This window comes from Microcebus murinus, chromosome 14 (assembly GCF_040939455.1).
Source record: "Microcebus murinus isolate Inina chromosome 14, M.murinus_Inina_mat1.0, whole genome shotgun sequence".
Lineage (NCBI taxonomy): Eukaryota > Metazoa > Chordata > Mammalia > Primates > Cheirogaleidae > Microcebus > Microcebus murinus.
Genome location: NC_134117.1, coordinates 33140445 through 33156098, shown reverse-complemented (window position 1 = coordinate 33156098; position 15654 = coordinate 33140445). Strand labels below are relative to the sequence as shown.

General features: G+C 36.9%; 1 protein-coding gene across 2 annotated transcripts in view; it reads left to right on the top strand.

Annotated features, from left to right (window-relative positions):
• The first annotated feature begins 460 nt into the window (after positions 1–460).
• HECTD2 (HECT domain E3 ubiquitin protein ligase 2) overlaps positions 461–15654 on the top strand; it is a 63374-nt gene continuing 48180 nt past the window's right edge. The window contains exons 1-2 of one of the 2 annotated variants that reach the window (XM_012765674.2): positions 461–702; positions 13823–13952. In XM_012765674.2, coding sequence (XP_012621128.1) covers positions 559–702; positions 13823–13952 — 274 coding nt within the window. In that variant the 5' untranslated portion in view covers positions 461–558. The remainder of the gene's footprint in view (positions 703–13822; positions 13953–15654) is intronic. The other variant, XR_002221373.2, reaches the window with a different exon arrangement.

Sequence of the window (15654 nt, the reverse complement as noted above, 5' to 3'; positions counted from 1 at the left end):
TCGTGAAGGGTAGGCTGTGCGCACGTCTTGTCATACAGGTGCCAGTTGGACTGTGTCTATCCCCGCCCGACCCTATGCAGGCCTCGGCTGCCACCCCCTCCCGTAATTCCCCCAGTCCAGGTTCCCCGGCGCGGAGTCCCCTCCTCGTCATCTCAGGCGACATGCTGGAAACAACATGGCGGCCAGGCGTCGACCGCGGCGCCTCCTCTGGGGGGCCTTACGGTTGGCGAGGGTGGCTGCGGCCGGCGCTTCCAACCCGCGACGGGCGAGTCCCGGCCGGGGCGAGGAAGGCCGGACACGGAAACCGGCTGCGGCCGCAGGCAGCGGTGTCTGGTCCGCGGGCCTGCCGCGCGCGGGGGCGGAAGGAGGGGCGCGCGGCTTCGGGGGCGCGCAGAGCCGCGGGCGTGGGCGCGGGCGCGGGCGTGGGCGGAGCGGCGGCCGCGATTGGAAGCGGCCGCCCAGAGCCCTCTCGCGGCCGCTGCTGCAGCAGCACCAGCCCCAGCAGCAGTCCGGCCGCCGCCGCCGCCGCCGCCTTGCGCTCCCGTCGCCCGGCCCGACATGAGTGAGGCGGGTCGGGTGCCCTCGCCCGCCGCGCCGCTGGCAGAGGCGGCGGCCGCGCCTGAGGAGAGGAAAGGGAAGGAGCCGGAGCGCGAGAAGCTGCCGCCCATCGTGTCGGCGGGCGCCGGCGCCGGCGCGACCGCGGTAGGTGCGGGGCAGGGGCCGCGGGGCGCCCCGACGGCGAGAGTCGGGAGGAGGGCGGTCGCGCGAGGGGCGCCCGCAGGGCCGCGTCTCACCTCAGGACCCCCGGGCCGCGGGAGAGATGCACACAGGTCTCCCTTCCGTGGCCGAAATAAGAGAGTTGCCCCTCGTGGACAGCCCCGAACACTTCGCGAGCTGCACCTTCCACCCTCGGGAAATGTTGGGGGTGGTCGGTTCCGCTGGACGTTTTGGGTTATTTTCTGGGGGTTTGGCCCCCACTTTCTCTAGGGGAATGACCTGCATCTTGGAGTCGGCATTATCTGTTGGATGAGCATGGATGTCAGGCAGGCGGGAGTGGGTTTTCCGCCGAGGTGCCTGCCTGCCTGCCTGCCTTGGAGGCGCGGAGATTTCGCCCTTTTCTTAGCTTTTCTTTCCCTTCCCCCTTCAGAGAGAACCGGCTCTGGGGCGAGTTTCCACTTAATTGTGACCTTTCCGTCGCTGTCAGGGTAGTGGGAGGTAGATGCATCGGTGATGGTTTTCATTTTTCATATGGTACAGACATGTGACTTAAAAAGGGGGAGGCTTTTTGAACCTTTTATTTAAACTCAAGTTCTCTAGCTTGACAGGGATGATTTCTCAGCTGGATTTTCGTAAGGGTTATTTGGAGAGCGCTCTCAGGCTTCAAACTACATATTGCCAGATGATGTCATGGGACAGCCCCTTCCCCCCCTTTCTCTATTTTCACTGGTGGTTGTGACTCTGGTTGCGTTGGAGCACAATAAAAAATGATTTTACGATTTTTTAATTTGACATAATATTTAAATACTTTTTGAAAGTTTACTTTGATATATTTAAAGATCATGACTTGTCATGCAGCTATGCGTGACAAAATAGTAAAAGTTTGGTGAACATTATACATTTTCTTTATTCCTACTTGCAATTCATTTCTTAAAACCTCCCTCTTAAATGACTAAGAACTTACTAAAATAGCTCAATCTTCTTTAAAGTACTGTATTAGTTTTAGGAATAATGTTTTGATTCGGTAGGTTTTTATTTTTTTAAAAAAGTGTAAGGGCTGTGATACTGGAAATTTTTAAAACACGCTTTAAGTTAAATCAGTGCAGCAAATTGTGTACAGTAATGACACACATTTAAAAGTAAGCCTATAATTGGCAGATTGGAGCTGCAGGTAGGGATTACCTTGGGAAATGCTTTGAAGGAATTTATCACACAACTGCTTGGAGACAAGGTTCCTGCTGCTGGTACCCTAGGTTTTCAGAGCTTATGTAGGGACTTAACTCAGAGTTCGAACAGTTCATTTTTAAGTTGGTTGTTTACAAAAATGCATATGCTTGTATAAATGATTACATGAATGGGTGTTTCAGCTACATGCTCAATGTAGCTGAAAAATTGAAGATTTGGAATAAAAATTTGCAGAAATTGATATAGTGCAGATACAGGTCCAACAGTTTGTTAAGGAAAGACCTTGGCGCTTTGGAATTTCAAGTTTTTCAGATTTTAGAAAAGAAATTCAGTATATATACCATGTATTATATAATTCCCACAGTGAGGTCCTGGCCTGTTCTCCATAATCAAGCATATATTAATAACTGCAGTGAAATGTATGTGTGTTCATGATAAAGGGAATAAAATCAAAATCAAAAATGAAATAGCTCATGTCACTTCAGGTCACGTACATGTTTTTGCCACAAAATAGTTGCAAAAACATTTCAGTTTTAAGAATTTTTAGTACTTTGGAATTGTAAATAAAGGATTACAGTTTGTACTGCTAATCAAAGAGAATAGAGTTCAAGAAATATTTTAAAATATTGAATTAAACTTTGAAAAGACATAAGTTGGAATAGAAGAGGATGAGGATGAGTAGAAAAAATTGAGATTCTGAAGGCAATATCTGGTGCCTTATAAGCTCTTTTCAGTGTCAGTACCATTTTTTTAATTAATTTTTTTTACAGAATTTATGGCAGAATATATGTGGTGTGTGTATTTTTCCAAGAGAGATTTCCAGAGCTGAAATTCTGAGCTATAGCAGTGAAGAGCCTGAGTCTAGAAAATATGTATCTGTTGTGTCCAAAGGGCAAGAAAGCCAAGAAAGCTGGAATGATGACTGAGTTTCCCAGTCACTGGGGAAGGCATTGATGTATGTGAGGAGGGAAATGGTCAGGGAAAGACAGCTTGTGACCCGTTTGTTTTCAGCCTCCTTGTGGATTAAATGGAGCTTCTGGAGGTTTGCTTATGAACCTAATTGTCATCAGTAATTTTTTCTTTGAGCCATTTCAGTGATTCTTCCTTTTTGCCCCAGGCTAACAGCTCTGTCTAGTTTAGTGATTCTAAGATAGTGGCTCTTCCAAAAATATCATTGTATCATGTTTATGAGAGTGTGAAAACAATTTAGAGTGACAACTCACTAAAATAAATAGGCCAGATTATGATGACTCTAATTAAGATTGAAGAGTTTGGGCTATATCCTGGATGTTTAAAGAAAGAGATGCAGGGCTTGGAGAGAGGGTGCTGGAAAGGGCAGCCCTAAAGTGACTGATCCTAAGATTACGTGTGTGTGAAAGAAATCCACTCTAGCCTGGAGGTGGCTAACACAATGTTCTCAAACTTGACTGACCACAGACTTACCATAGTAGCATGTAAAAGTCTTAATTTGCACACCTCAACCTAGAGCATGGGTTTTCAATCTTTGATGCCCAGTAGAATCACCTGAGGAACTTTTAAAGCCATATTATCAGGCCCAAATTCAGGCCTGTTAAATCACAATTTCTGAGGATGACACACAGGCAACTTTTTTTTTTTTTAATTCCCCAGGTGTAGCTAAGATTGAAAAATTGATACTCTGTGTTCTGAATTAGAAGCTCCATGAGTGAGACCCAGGAATCTATGTTTGTAACTACACTTCCCCAAATCTACTGCTGGAGTGGCATTTGAAATGGACTGGTGAAAGGTGTGGATTAAGTGAATGAGGGACAGTAAAAAGCAGGTGTGGTGGAGGAATTGAAATAAATGGCAGTTGAAGTGTTTTTAGTTAGAGATGCTCAAGATAGCGCCCTCAGAAGACTGTCAGTGTTTGGGGTCTGACCTTACTGCTGTGGAGAGGTGAATGGAGAATAAAGAATTTGAAGTAGTGTATGAGTACCAAGGGCTGATGATGTGAATATTAAATTTACTGATGCTGATGGATTGGAGTGGAGAATATTATAAATTAGTTGCTGTTGTAATAGAGATATTAGAAAAAGTGATAAACTGGGAAGGAGAAAATGCTCAAAGGAAAGGCAGAAATAACAATGGTAAGTGAGGATGGATTAGTCATATTTCAGTATTGAATCAGGTGAAGAGGAAAAGGGAAGTTCTCCATGGTCTTAGGGTACCGACGAAGTGGGTTCAAGAAAGAGCTAGATTTCACTTAGGAAGGGGAGGTGAAGGGAAATGGAGGAAATCCATTTAGAATTTTAAAGAGAAGTTAGCCCACGTGGAAGATGAGAGGAATAGCTTGATAGAAGAGCTTGAGCAGAAGTATAAGGTATGTGGAAAGAATTTGATGGGAAGGCGGTAACAAGAATGAGAAGTTTGTATACATTGTGTCTGGTGCGTATAAATGGGTTTGATGGAGCCCATGTATCAAAATGTAACTAACAATTATTGAACATCTATTATGTTTAGCTTTGCACTAGTGCTTCAGAAAACACAGAGGGAAGGCTTAAAACATGGTCTCTGCCTCAGGGTATGCCGGGCTTATGCTGGAAAAGCAAAGCAATAGTAAAGGCTACAATGAGCTATAGAAACAATTTGTGCTATAGGAGAGGAGAGAAAGGAGATCAATGTGTGCAGAACTGTGAAGAATGGCCTTGAAGTAAAAGCAGTTATTTAACCTTACCAGCTTAGTCAGCTGGCTGACTATTGAAGGATGATAGGATTCGGATGGGCAAAGAAAGTGGGCAAAGTAATCCAGTGGGGAAAATAACATGAGCAAAGCTTAGAGGGAAAAATTAGGGAGTGAAAGTGAGCCCAGTGGAAGCATGCTGAGAACTTGTGGGAGGGAGGTAAGATTGCATGGGGGCTGGAGCCAGATCACTAGGCAGAGAAGCTTGGACATTTTTTTCCTGTGGTTAGTGGGAAGCCATTGGAATTTAACGACATAATGAAATCAGTGGTAATGTATAGTTAAACTGGAGGAGGGAGGAAGAAGAAAGTGAAGGAAGGAGCTTTGTATTTCATGCCTGAGCTGATGAGTACATCCACTAGGGTGGTGGCCATGGGCTATCCACATGATGTGGAATCTAACTAGCTAACAGAAATAAAGAGAAGGAAGATTAATAAAGAAAAAGAGCCTAAGTTTCCAGAGGAGGTCTCTCAGAGAAAAAAAATTTACACAGAAAGTCAGTCCAGCCAATAGCATTGGCGTGTGTGTGTGTGTGTGTGTGTGTGTGTGTGTGTGTGAGAGAGAGAGAGAGAGAGAGAGAGAGAGAGAGAGAGAGAGAGAGAGAGAGAGAGAGAAATAGATAGATATTACCTAAATTATGCCCAGATAGGTGTTTGGAACAATCTTATATGGAAAATCTTGTGCCCTTTGTTCATTATATTCTAAACAAGAGGTGAGGTGGGAAAGAATGAATACTATGATGGTGAAAACATTTTAAATAATTTAATAGATATAGATATTACAAAAATATATCATGTATACAGGATACAATACAGGATACAATACAGGATACAGAATACAATAACAAATGATAGCTATTTATTGTCTAATCTGTGCTAGTCATTTACTATGTATTCTCTCATTTAGTCAGTTCATTCAACCAAAAACAATCATGCAACAACCTTGTGAGGAAGGGACTACTCCCATTTCGCAGAAAAGGAATCTGAGAGTCAGATTATGTTTACCTTGCCAAAGGGTAAAATGAGTAGTAATGGACAGAAGTTGGTTTATAACTGAGATGTTTCTGACTCAAAAACTCATGCTCTTTCCCCTATTCTAAGCGTTCTCTATATGTCTGTGGTCATAGGTATGGGGCCATGTGGTGCAAAGAAGCTGCACATATAGCAGTTTGTCTAGTTTGGAAAAGAGCACATGGTCCACTAACAAATTTGTTCAGATTTTTGTTACAAGAGGTAGAACTATTATGGGAGAGAGAGATATTTTCTAGGATATCTGATCATTTTGCTTTTAATATTATGGTATGAATATATCATTAAATTCTATGTAAAACCAATCTGATGAAAGCAAAATAATCTGAGTCTTAAGACATAAATTTAGAGGACTATGGCTATATATTATAAATACATACCCAGGATGTCTCTAATTTTTAGTGGATTGTAAAGTCTGTCAACTTTTGTTTTAACTGCAAAGCCATATGTAGTTGTTTGCTTATTCTCCATTGATAACTATTCTGGGATGATAGGACACAAATAATTTGACTATATTTAATGACTGTAGTAAAGCAGTCATTATATATTATTGTGAACCAGAGAACCTCCAAAAGTGTCAAATATGATACTGCTTTGCTATAGTAACTTTGTTTATAAAATGAGGAAAATAATTATAGAACCTATCTTATAGCGTAGATATGAAGTATAAACTAATTAATACACACATAAAGTATTTAGTAAAAAGCCTTGTATAAAGTAGGCACTCAAGTATTAGATGATATTATTATTATTATTATTAAAGCCACGCACCACATAAGGACGTTTGGGTCAGTGACGGATGATGGATCATATAATCTGATAGTAGTCCCATAAGATTATGATACCATATTTTTACTATACCTTTTCTATTTTTAGATATGTTTAGATACGCAAATACCAATGTGTTACAGTTGTCTCCAGTATTTAGTACAGTATGTGTTATAGTTGTCTGCAGTATGTAGTACACTAACATGTGGTAAGAAGTTGCTCGTCTTTCAAAATAGGCACAGCTACTTTTGCAGAGTAGCAGCTTCTTTTGGCATAGTGTTTGGAAATTACCTTGATTATTTTTAGTTAGAGTTGAGAAAGAGAGTAGAGAAAGATCAACTGAAGATGTGTGAGGAAGTGGGTGGGGCTAAGAAAGCTCTGGGAACCTTTGATTTCTCTACTTTTTCTCCTGTTTTTTCTTTTTTACCCTAATCTTGTAGTTGACTCTATGGGTAGAGGATCCCTTCTTGTGTGATAAATGTTATACTGATGAGTGTTATATGAATAAGTACTTATTCTTAAGTTGATATTTGTAATTTTAAGGATATCTGTGACATTTTAGTAAGCAGTCAAAAAACATTTTGTTGGAATGAGTGTCATCAAATGAATGTGCCTTCTGAAAATAGAAATCACTGAAATTTTACTAATTTGGCTGAGTTGAAAAGTAAACCTGAAATTTGAGTTGTCATATATTTCAAATTAACCTGGTTTTAATCCAGATGTTTATATTAAAGAACAAAACTCTTAATTGGTTGAGGAATTATGACTGCATCAAATCAAACATGTTTAAATTAGTATGTTACTATATAAACATAATCTATTAACTCAGTTTCTTCTTTTTGTATGTTATAAAATAAGTGAATAAAATCTCTGATGCCACCTTGCCTTCCTGATGATAAATAAACACTGTAATTTCTGAGCTTCAGGACTCCACATCCTAATTTCCTAATCTCATTTGAAAGGTAAGGTTTATATCACTTAAAGAAAGCTATTCCATTTGGGCTGGTATTATTTATTTGGAAGGGAAGTTTGCACCTTGAAAGTAGCAGACTTTTCACATTCTAAAAGAAGGATGCAAAACAAAGTTAGCTCTTCTGATTTTATAACCCATCATCCTAATAGGAAACTATTTAAAAAATACAAAAAAAGAGAAAATATCTTTACTTTGTAACAGGGTTTGAAGTAGTCTCTTGTAGACTCTATATGATATGATTTGGCCCTGATGTGGCCCTGACTGGTACTTTAGGTCAATTTATTTTAAGAGTTGGTAAATCAGGGTTTCTTACATGTTTTTTATTTTAACTTAAAACATACACATGTACCTTTGTTCACTAGTCTTTTGACATAACCTTTGCTCAGTATCTCAGGAAATGACTCTTTTGAAAAAGTAGTTTTTATATGCATCATACATAGTCCCTGGACTGAGACTGAAGGATGAATTTTGTAGACACAGAAATTCATCTTAAAATATTTTAATAGAGAGTCTATGAGAGTGAGATATTTATGGCTTTAAAGTGTTTCATGATGGAACAGAGCCAACAATTATTCCTTTATCAAGGATTAGGTTAGAATGTGAACAAAATTGTTTACCTTGTAAGGCAGTTTTGGGGGTATAGAGGATGATCAAAGTAAATTTTACTAGGATTTTGAATATAGTAGAATTTGATGTTCAGTACAAAGCAATCATGGAAAACCATGAATATCCTTCTTATTGGCATCTGATACAAAAATATGATAAATAAATCAGAAATTTAACTCAGATGTGTCTGTTCATCAGTAGAGGTTGAAAGTGGGAACTCATGAATTCAAATAAAATTGAAAACGAGGTTGAAAATATTTAATTATATGTTAGTGGCAGAATAGGTACTCTAAATATTTGTCTATTTAAATATTTGGAGATTATTTTATATTATCTTATATATAATTTGTGTGATCATATAGTAAAAAAGACTATTGAAGTCCATTTTAGATGCTTGTGAAATATACTTTTTGATTAGTTATTATAATTACTACATAACATTTTCCAGCTGTTTGCAATGTTTATTGAACTCAGTGAACTTAATAAATCAGCCTCTGCCTAGAGAGTCAAGTTTATTATTTATCATGCCAGGTTGAAATATTTTGAACATTTTTTTCCTCAATGAATTCTTAAAGTGTTTTTCCTCCTGTGTTCTCTATTTATACTTATCTTCAATCTATAACAGCTGGTTGAGTATCCTGCTACTATCTATTCTTCAACACATCCAGCCCACTGTTTGTAGGCTGGCCACATTCCAGGATTTCATCTTTAGTATTCTTCTTCTGTAGGACTCATAGATAACATTTCCAAAACTCCTCAGGAAACCAGATGTAACATCTGTGGTAGGTCCAAGTTTCAGAAGGTTTGTAAAGTAATGTTCTTTAACATTTAATTTATTCTGAAGTTTTATATCATATCAATACCCAATAAACTTCTTGATTTCTCTAATTTTTAGTTAATCAGTTCATAATTGCACAACAAGTTAACCCTGTATTTTCTCATAAAAGTCTTAGGTTATGTGTAAGATTTCTTTTGTGCAAACTGGTATGGGGCAGCTGCTGTTCTAAGGGTTGCTTTTATTAATCTGTCTACCTGTTAAAATGTCTGTGATTAATTTCATGTCATCTCAAGTATAAAGTATCAAGAACATAGATAGTCATTTTACAAACAGATTTATTAGACCAAGGAAATTTTTTATATTGTTTAAGCTTTTTTGATTATAAGAAATAGAAAAACACCCCACTTTTGCCTCCTTTTGGCAAAAGGGAATTTCTTGGAATAATATGCATAGATTAGAACCAGAAAGCAAACAGGAACAGAGACTGGCTGTTTTTTTGTGCCTCTGCTATTCTCTTGCTCTTAGCTGGTCAGTTTTTTCTATAGTCCTCTGTCTATTATCTGGAAAGACTTCCTCTGATTGACTTACTAGGAAGCATCAGTGTCTATCAAGACAAGCTACCTAACACATGGCCACCCCGCCTACAGATAGGCTGCCTTTTGGTCGAGTGCCTGTCTCTGTTGTAATCCATGGCCATTCCTGCACAAAGAATAGCAGCAATGCTATGGAGATCGTGAATGGGCCAGTTTAAATAGAAGGGAACATTGGATTTGGCAGCCATAATAATGTGCTCAATATGTCTTCCCTTAAACCTTTGTACTCTTCCCACCACAGGCCTTTTTCCTCTTCAGTAAAGCTTCTGAGCAATCCTTGCTCATTGTTTTCATTTCCTAAATTCCCATTCATTCATTAATCCATTTCTATAGTTTCTGCCACCACTATTCCCCTGAATCTGTTGTCTCCATTGTCCAGGATATTTCACAGGTGCTCATTCCATTAGGCACATTTTAGTCCTAGCAACTCTTCATCATTTAACATTGTTGACCACTTTTTTTTCCTTGAAAATTTATTCTCGCTTAGTTTTTAACTTATCACATTCTTCTGGATTTCTTATCTCTTTGGCCATTCATTTGTAATCTCCTTTGTCAGCTCACATTATACATACCAATATTTTGTTCCCACACTTCTGTCCTTATAATAGTTTTCTATTGCTATGTAACATAACCCTAGCAATTATAAAAATTCCATTATTTTGTCATGAGAAGCATGCTTTTGCCTAGTGAGCATTGGTTCCTTTTCTAGTTACTCACAAATCATATGTTTATATAACCCAGTCTAGAACTTTCTTTAAGTATACCCTTTTCTTTACAGTGAGGTGTCAAAATATGTTTATTCTCCTGAAATTTGCAATAAAGCATTTTACATTGTTTCGTTTATTTTATAATTTTTGTTCTCACATTCTCTCATTCTCATTATGCTTCATGCTTAGACCTGAAATAGCTGTTAACATTTATTTGCTTGGCCAAGGCTGCCATTCCTCTTTATTCCTTATTATCATACCACTATCTCAGTTCAGACTTGACTTCTTATGGTGGCCTGGTTTAGCTTTCACTATTACTGTCCTTCATTCTATTCCCAGACTGCTACCAAAGTGATTTTTCTAAAATACAGATATGATCCTGTCACTTCTTGCTTAGAAGTCCTCAGTGATTTTTCCCTGTCTCCTTGCAGGATAGAATCTATACTCTGTAGCCTGAAGGCCTCATAATATGGTCGCTACCTACCTTTCCAGTCTCATCTCGAACTGGCCCATTCTCCCTTTCTGATTCTGTATTCCAACCACATTGCTCCTACTTTTGCTCAGTTTTAGATATCATCCATGACAGCTATCAATGAAAAACCACCCTTGATAACTTATTGTAGATATTTACAGCTCAGTTAACGAAGGTCTATTACTGAGGGGCCATTCATTGTATAAGACATGGTTGATCTCATTTTACAAATTGGTCATTTTTTTAATTACCACATATAAATGAAATATATGGTGTGTCAAATTTGGCAGTTCTTACTATTTAGATTTTCTGACAGGACAAAACATATAAATAAGCAAACTTGCCCCCGCCTAGTTAATAAAATTCTTATTTAAGCATCCTAATATTTTTAGCAAGGAATGATTTACTTTTCAAATGTGTAGTTTATTTAAATTTTGTTTTCCTAATCAACATGCTAGTTTTGTGAATTTAAGCAAATCACTTTATCATCAGATCATGCAAATTATTTAATTTACTAATACTGTTTTAAAGGAAGTTATTTTGTTTCACTATCTTATTTGTCTTTTCAGTTTCTTTCCTTGGGAATCTACATTATAAATCTAGTGTTTAGAATTGATAATTGGTGAATAACTATTAATTGGGTTAGTTATTATTTGAAGATTCCACAAGTGAGCTAAGCAATATTCTTTGGGACCTGCTTTTATTAAGAAGAAATAGAGGAAGGGGGAAGGAAAAAAGTATTAAGCTTTTCACAGAGTGCTAGGATATCAGAGGTTTACCTAAAGTATACCTAGTTTTTCTGCTTATGTAATTTCCCCTGGTTAGGTGAGTTGCTCCTAAAGCTATTAAATTTCATTCAACATACATCTATAAAACTAGAGAAGATAATATTAGCCACAAAAGATTATTGTGAAAATAAGCTGATATGTTTAACACACCAACTATTACATGGTAAGCCTTAATGAGTGATAGATAGCTAGTAGAGTGAGAGACTCTGTAATATAGTGAGTTAAGAGTATAGACTTCATGGTCATTTAAACTGGAGTTTGAATTCTGGCTTCCCACTTAACCAGCTGTGTGCATTTTGGCATGGTACTTCAATTTCCGCATCTATAAGATGAAGTGTAAATATATATCTCCTAGGAATGTTATAATGTATTACAGTATCTAATATAGTAGTAGGCATATAACAAGCACTCAATAAATGATTTGTTTTAATATGTTGTTATCATAATAATCATTTATTGAGCACTCATTATGTCATAGATTCTACCTTGATGATATTGTCTATGATCCTAAGACATCAGATTCATGTCTTACATCTATTAGGAGACTACGTTATTTCAGTTTGTAGTATGTTTAACATTTTTAGGCTGAATCATTTAGGCTAATCCTAATGTGGAAATAATAATTCAGTATTTTCTGAACTGAAATCTAGCCAAGAATCAAGGAGCAAGCAAAAACAAAACAAATAGCAACAATAAAATCTATGAGCAGCCAAAGGTGTCACACATATAAAAGGTGTCACACACACATATGTAGTTTACTCACAGATGTGTCCCTCAAGTTCTCATTTAGTGTCTGGCACATTTCGGTTGCTTGTTAGCCAAATGACTTTAGGTGAATCTCAGACAATTCCAGTTTCCTTATCTGTGAAATAAAGTAGTTAACTAATTTTTAAAAGTCTCTTTAGTTCTAGAAACTTTTAAATTCTATGCATATGGTATCTGAAACTTATTCTCCCTGGGATCTTTTACTGTTTTAAAAAATAATAAAGTTACTTTAAAGTGTAAGGCCAATGTACAAGATTCACTGTATGTCAAGCTCTGTGATAAACTGGTAATTTCTAGTTCATCATGATGGATCAATATGAGAACAATTATGATTTGAGTGGAATAATTGAAATAAATTATGAGAATAAATAAGAATGATTGGTTTTGTAGAAATGGTAAACACCAGAAAACTTGCTATCCAGGCAAGTTATGGTGGGCTATGCTGCAGTTACAAATTAGCTCCAAGTTTCAGTGTTTGAAAACTGTAAAAGTTTGTTATTGCTAATGGTATAGCTTTAACATTGATCAGGAGTCGTTCCGCTTCATGTAGTCACTCAAGGACCCAAGCTAATGGATGCTCTAACATCTCAACTCTTAGCCTATATGGTTTTCACAGTGCAGGAAGAGAGAGAAGTTTTGCTCTAGTCTTAAATGCATTGGTATTTCCTGGTCCAGAAATGACAGACATCATTTCCACTTGTGGCCTATTAAAATTAATCAGATGGCTCCAGCTAACCGTAAGAGAGTAGGGAACATAGAGAGGGCACATGGATATTTGGTGAAAGTAAATGCTTCTGCTATATGACATGTGAGCTAATTCTGTAAAGGTAAATGGAAATCAATCTGGTGAATAAGAGATGAAAAAGAAACCCTTTCCTTTGTGAAAGTGAAGAAGTTATCTTTAGAGTAAAAAAGTGGATGTTAATAAAGATGTTAACTTCTTAACTTCCAGATGTTAGCATCTGGAAACTGGAACATAGTGTATAAAGATCTGAGATCTCCTGAGGCAGCTGTGTAGCTGAATCTTGCACTGTGTAGTGCATGCAAAGACATTATTTATAATTATAAAATACATATTGATTAAATATGTATTATACATTTTATAGAGTTGTTATTTTGTAGAAAATATGTTAATGGATAGATTCTATGCTTTAGGAAGATTACTTTGTTATCTATGCCTGAGAATCCCAAAGTGCTTAGCACTATATATATTTTTTAAAATCCTGTTACATGCTGCTTGGAAAAAGGGAAATTCTGAAGTGTTTATCTTTTTACCTGAACTTTTAAAGTTGCATCAAATGACAGGAAAGCTTTTGGTGAATCAGCCTATGAAGTATCACATGCATGTTAGTTATTAAAAATAATATTTATGGAGGTCACAAAATAGCATTATCTAAATACATAGTTGAAATAGCAGTTAACTTTAATGGAGGGTATACTGTGTACAACGAGCCGTGCTAATTATTTTATATGAATTATTTCTGTTAAACCTCACAATAACTGTATGAGGTAGGTACTATTATTATCCCCATTTCCAAAATTCATAAATTTGTAAATAGACAAGAAGGCTAACTTATATTTAAGACAGTTTTGTCCTAGAAAAGGTAAGTCAATTGTATGTACATCATTTTTATCTATTATCTGTCATCAGCTTAAAATCTCTGTCATAAATATTTATGATTTTTGCAATAAAATATAGGTAGTAAGAATTATGCTACAACATTAACTTTTCTGTTTTTAGGGTTTGGACAGAGAAGCCAAAGGCCAAATTTCCACTTTCAGCAGTATTATTTCAACTGTTAGCCAGAAGAAAGAAATCACTGAAAACAGAAATTCACCTACACATCTTGTTTTCCCTAACATCAAGAATGGTAAACAATTTTTAAATGTATTTATAATTGTTAAAAGTACACATAGTCTAGATATCTGGGATGAAAGTATATTAGTAAATTATTTTAAAAGTAGATTTTGTTTATTCTGCATTGTTCTAGTAGGTCTAGTTTATACAACCACAAAAAATAAACTATAGATATTTATAACAGGAAAGCACCATCTTTATGTTTAGGTGATTGTTACCTAGAGTACAAGAATAAAATATAAAACTCATGAATAATAAGAAAATCTGATTAGAGAGCCAGCTATGATATAAATACAATAAATATGTAATTTATATAATTTATCTCTTTATAATATATAAATATAAAAATATTTAGTAGATTTCCTATATTTGAGTAATAATCAGAAAACTTGATGGAAAATATATGATATACTTAGAAATAAACCTTAAAGGAAATGTGCAAAACCTATATGGAGAGAACTATAAAACTCTATCAAAAGACTAAGAAGATGGTTTGGATGGAAAAACTTACCATAAATTTCATACAGATGTCAGGTACACCCAATTTCCTTTCTACGTGTAATAAATTTTTCAACAGTTTTTTGGGAGAAACTTAACAGATTGATTCCCTATTGTATCTGTAAGAATAAATGTCTGAGAGGATGTAAGAAAAAATGGGCGTGTCTATTTCCCTGTAGTGTCATGTATTATAAAGCTAAGCTAATGATAGCATTACCATCAGGGAAGCCAAATAGATGGAGATAGAGGAGTAAAAAATATGGTATGTAAGTGGCATTAAATTATTCAAAAAATGGAATTTGATCAACTGGCTAACCTCTCAAAAATAAGTTAGATTTTCTTAAAACTATAAAAATATGAGAATATGATACAGGAGAATTTTAAATATGTATATGCTCACTGACCCAGTAATTCCATTTCTAGTAATCTAGTCTAAACAAATAATATAACATATGTACAAAGACATAGAAAGAATGTATATCATTTATAATAGTGGTATTTGAAGCAATCTAAGTGGATTGGTTAACCAAATTATGTTAATCTGTACTGTAAATACTATGCTTCTATTAAGAACATGATACATATATAAAGTGAGTAGGAAAAATGCCCGCAATACATTGTAAAATGAAAAAAGTAAGTAACACAACTTTTAGGGTGTAAAGTTTACTAGGTGCTCACAGTGGATTGGAGAAAGGATTCTCACACAGAGTTTAGGATAGAAAGAAGTACAAAGTTTACTTATTTTCTTGAAAAAGAAAGAGAGAGAGAAAGAGAAGGCAGGAGGAGGGAGTGGCCATGGCACACACAGAAAGGGGTGAAAATACTAGGCAGCTGAGGAAAGTTGCCTGGTGCTTTTAAAGGGTAAATGTGGCTTTTTTCCCCCCTCTGTGCTTCAGCAGACTGATAACAGAAGTGGCTGTGAGATGTCAGAGGGTTATTTTTCTTTCTCTGTGAGGCTGGACTATCTGAGTCCCTGAAATCTGTCTTTTGGGGGATAGGAACTGAGACAGAGAGCTGGAGTGGATAGTTTGCATCCCTGCTGCTTGCTTAGGGTTCTTCAAGGCCAAGTAAGAACGCTTAGAGAGAATGGGTTAGGCCACAGTTGTTTTAATTAAAACAAAACAAAGGGCAGATATGTTGTGAGTTTTCTTTTCAAAGGGAAAATTATGTGCTGTGAGTTTATTTCCCTGTTAGATTATTTTACTGTGTTAGATAGG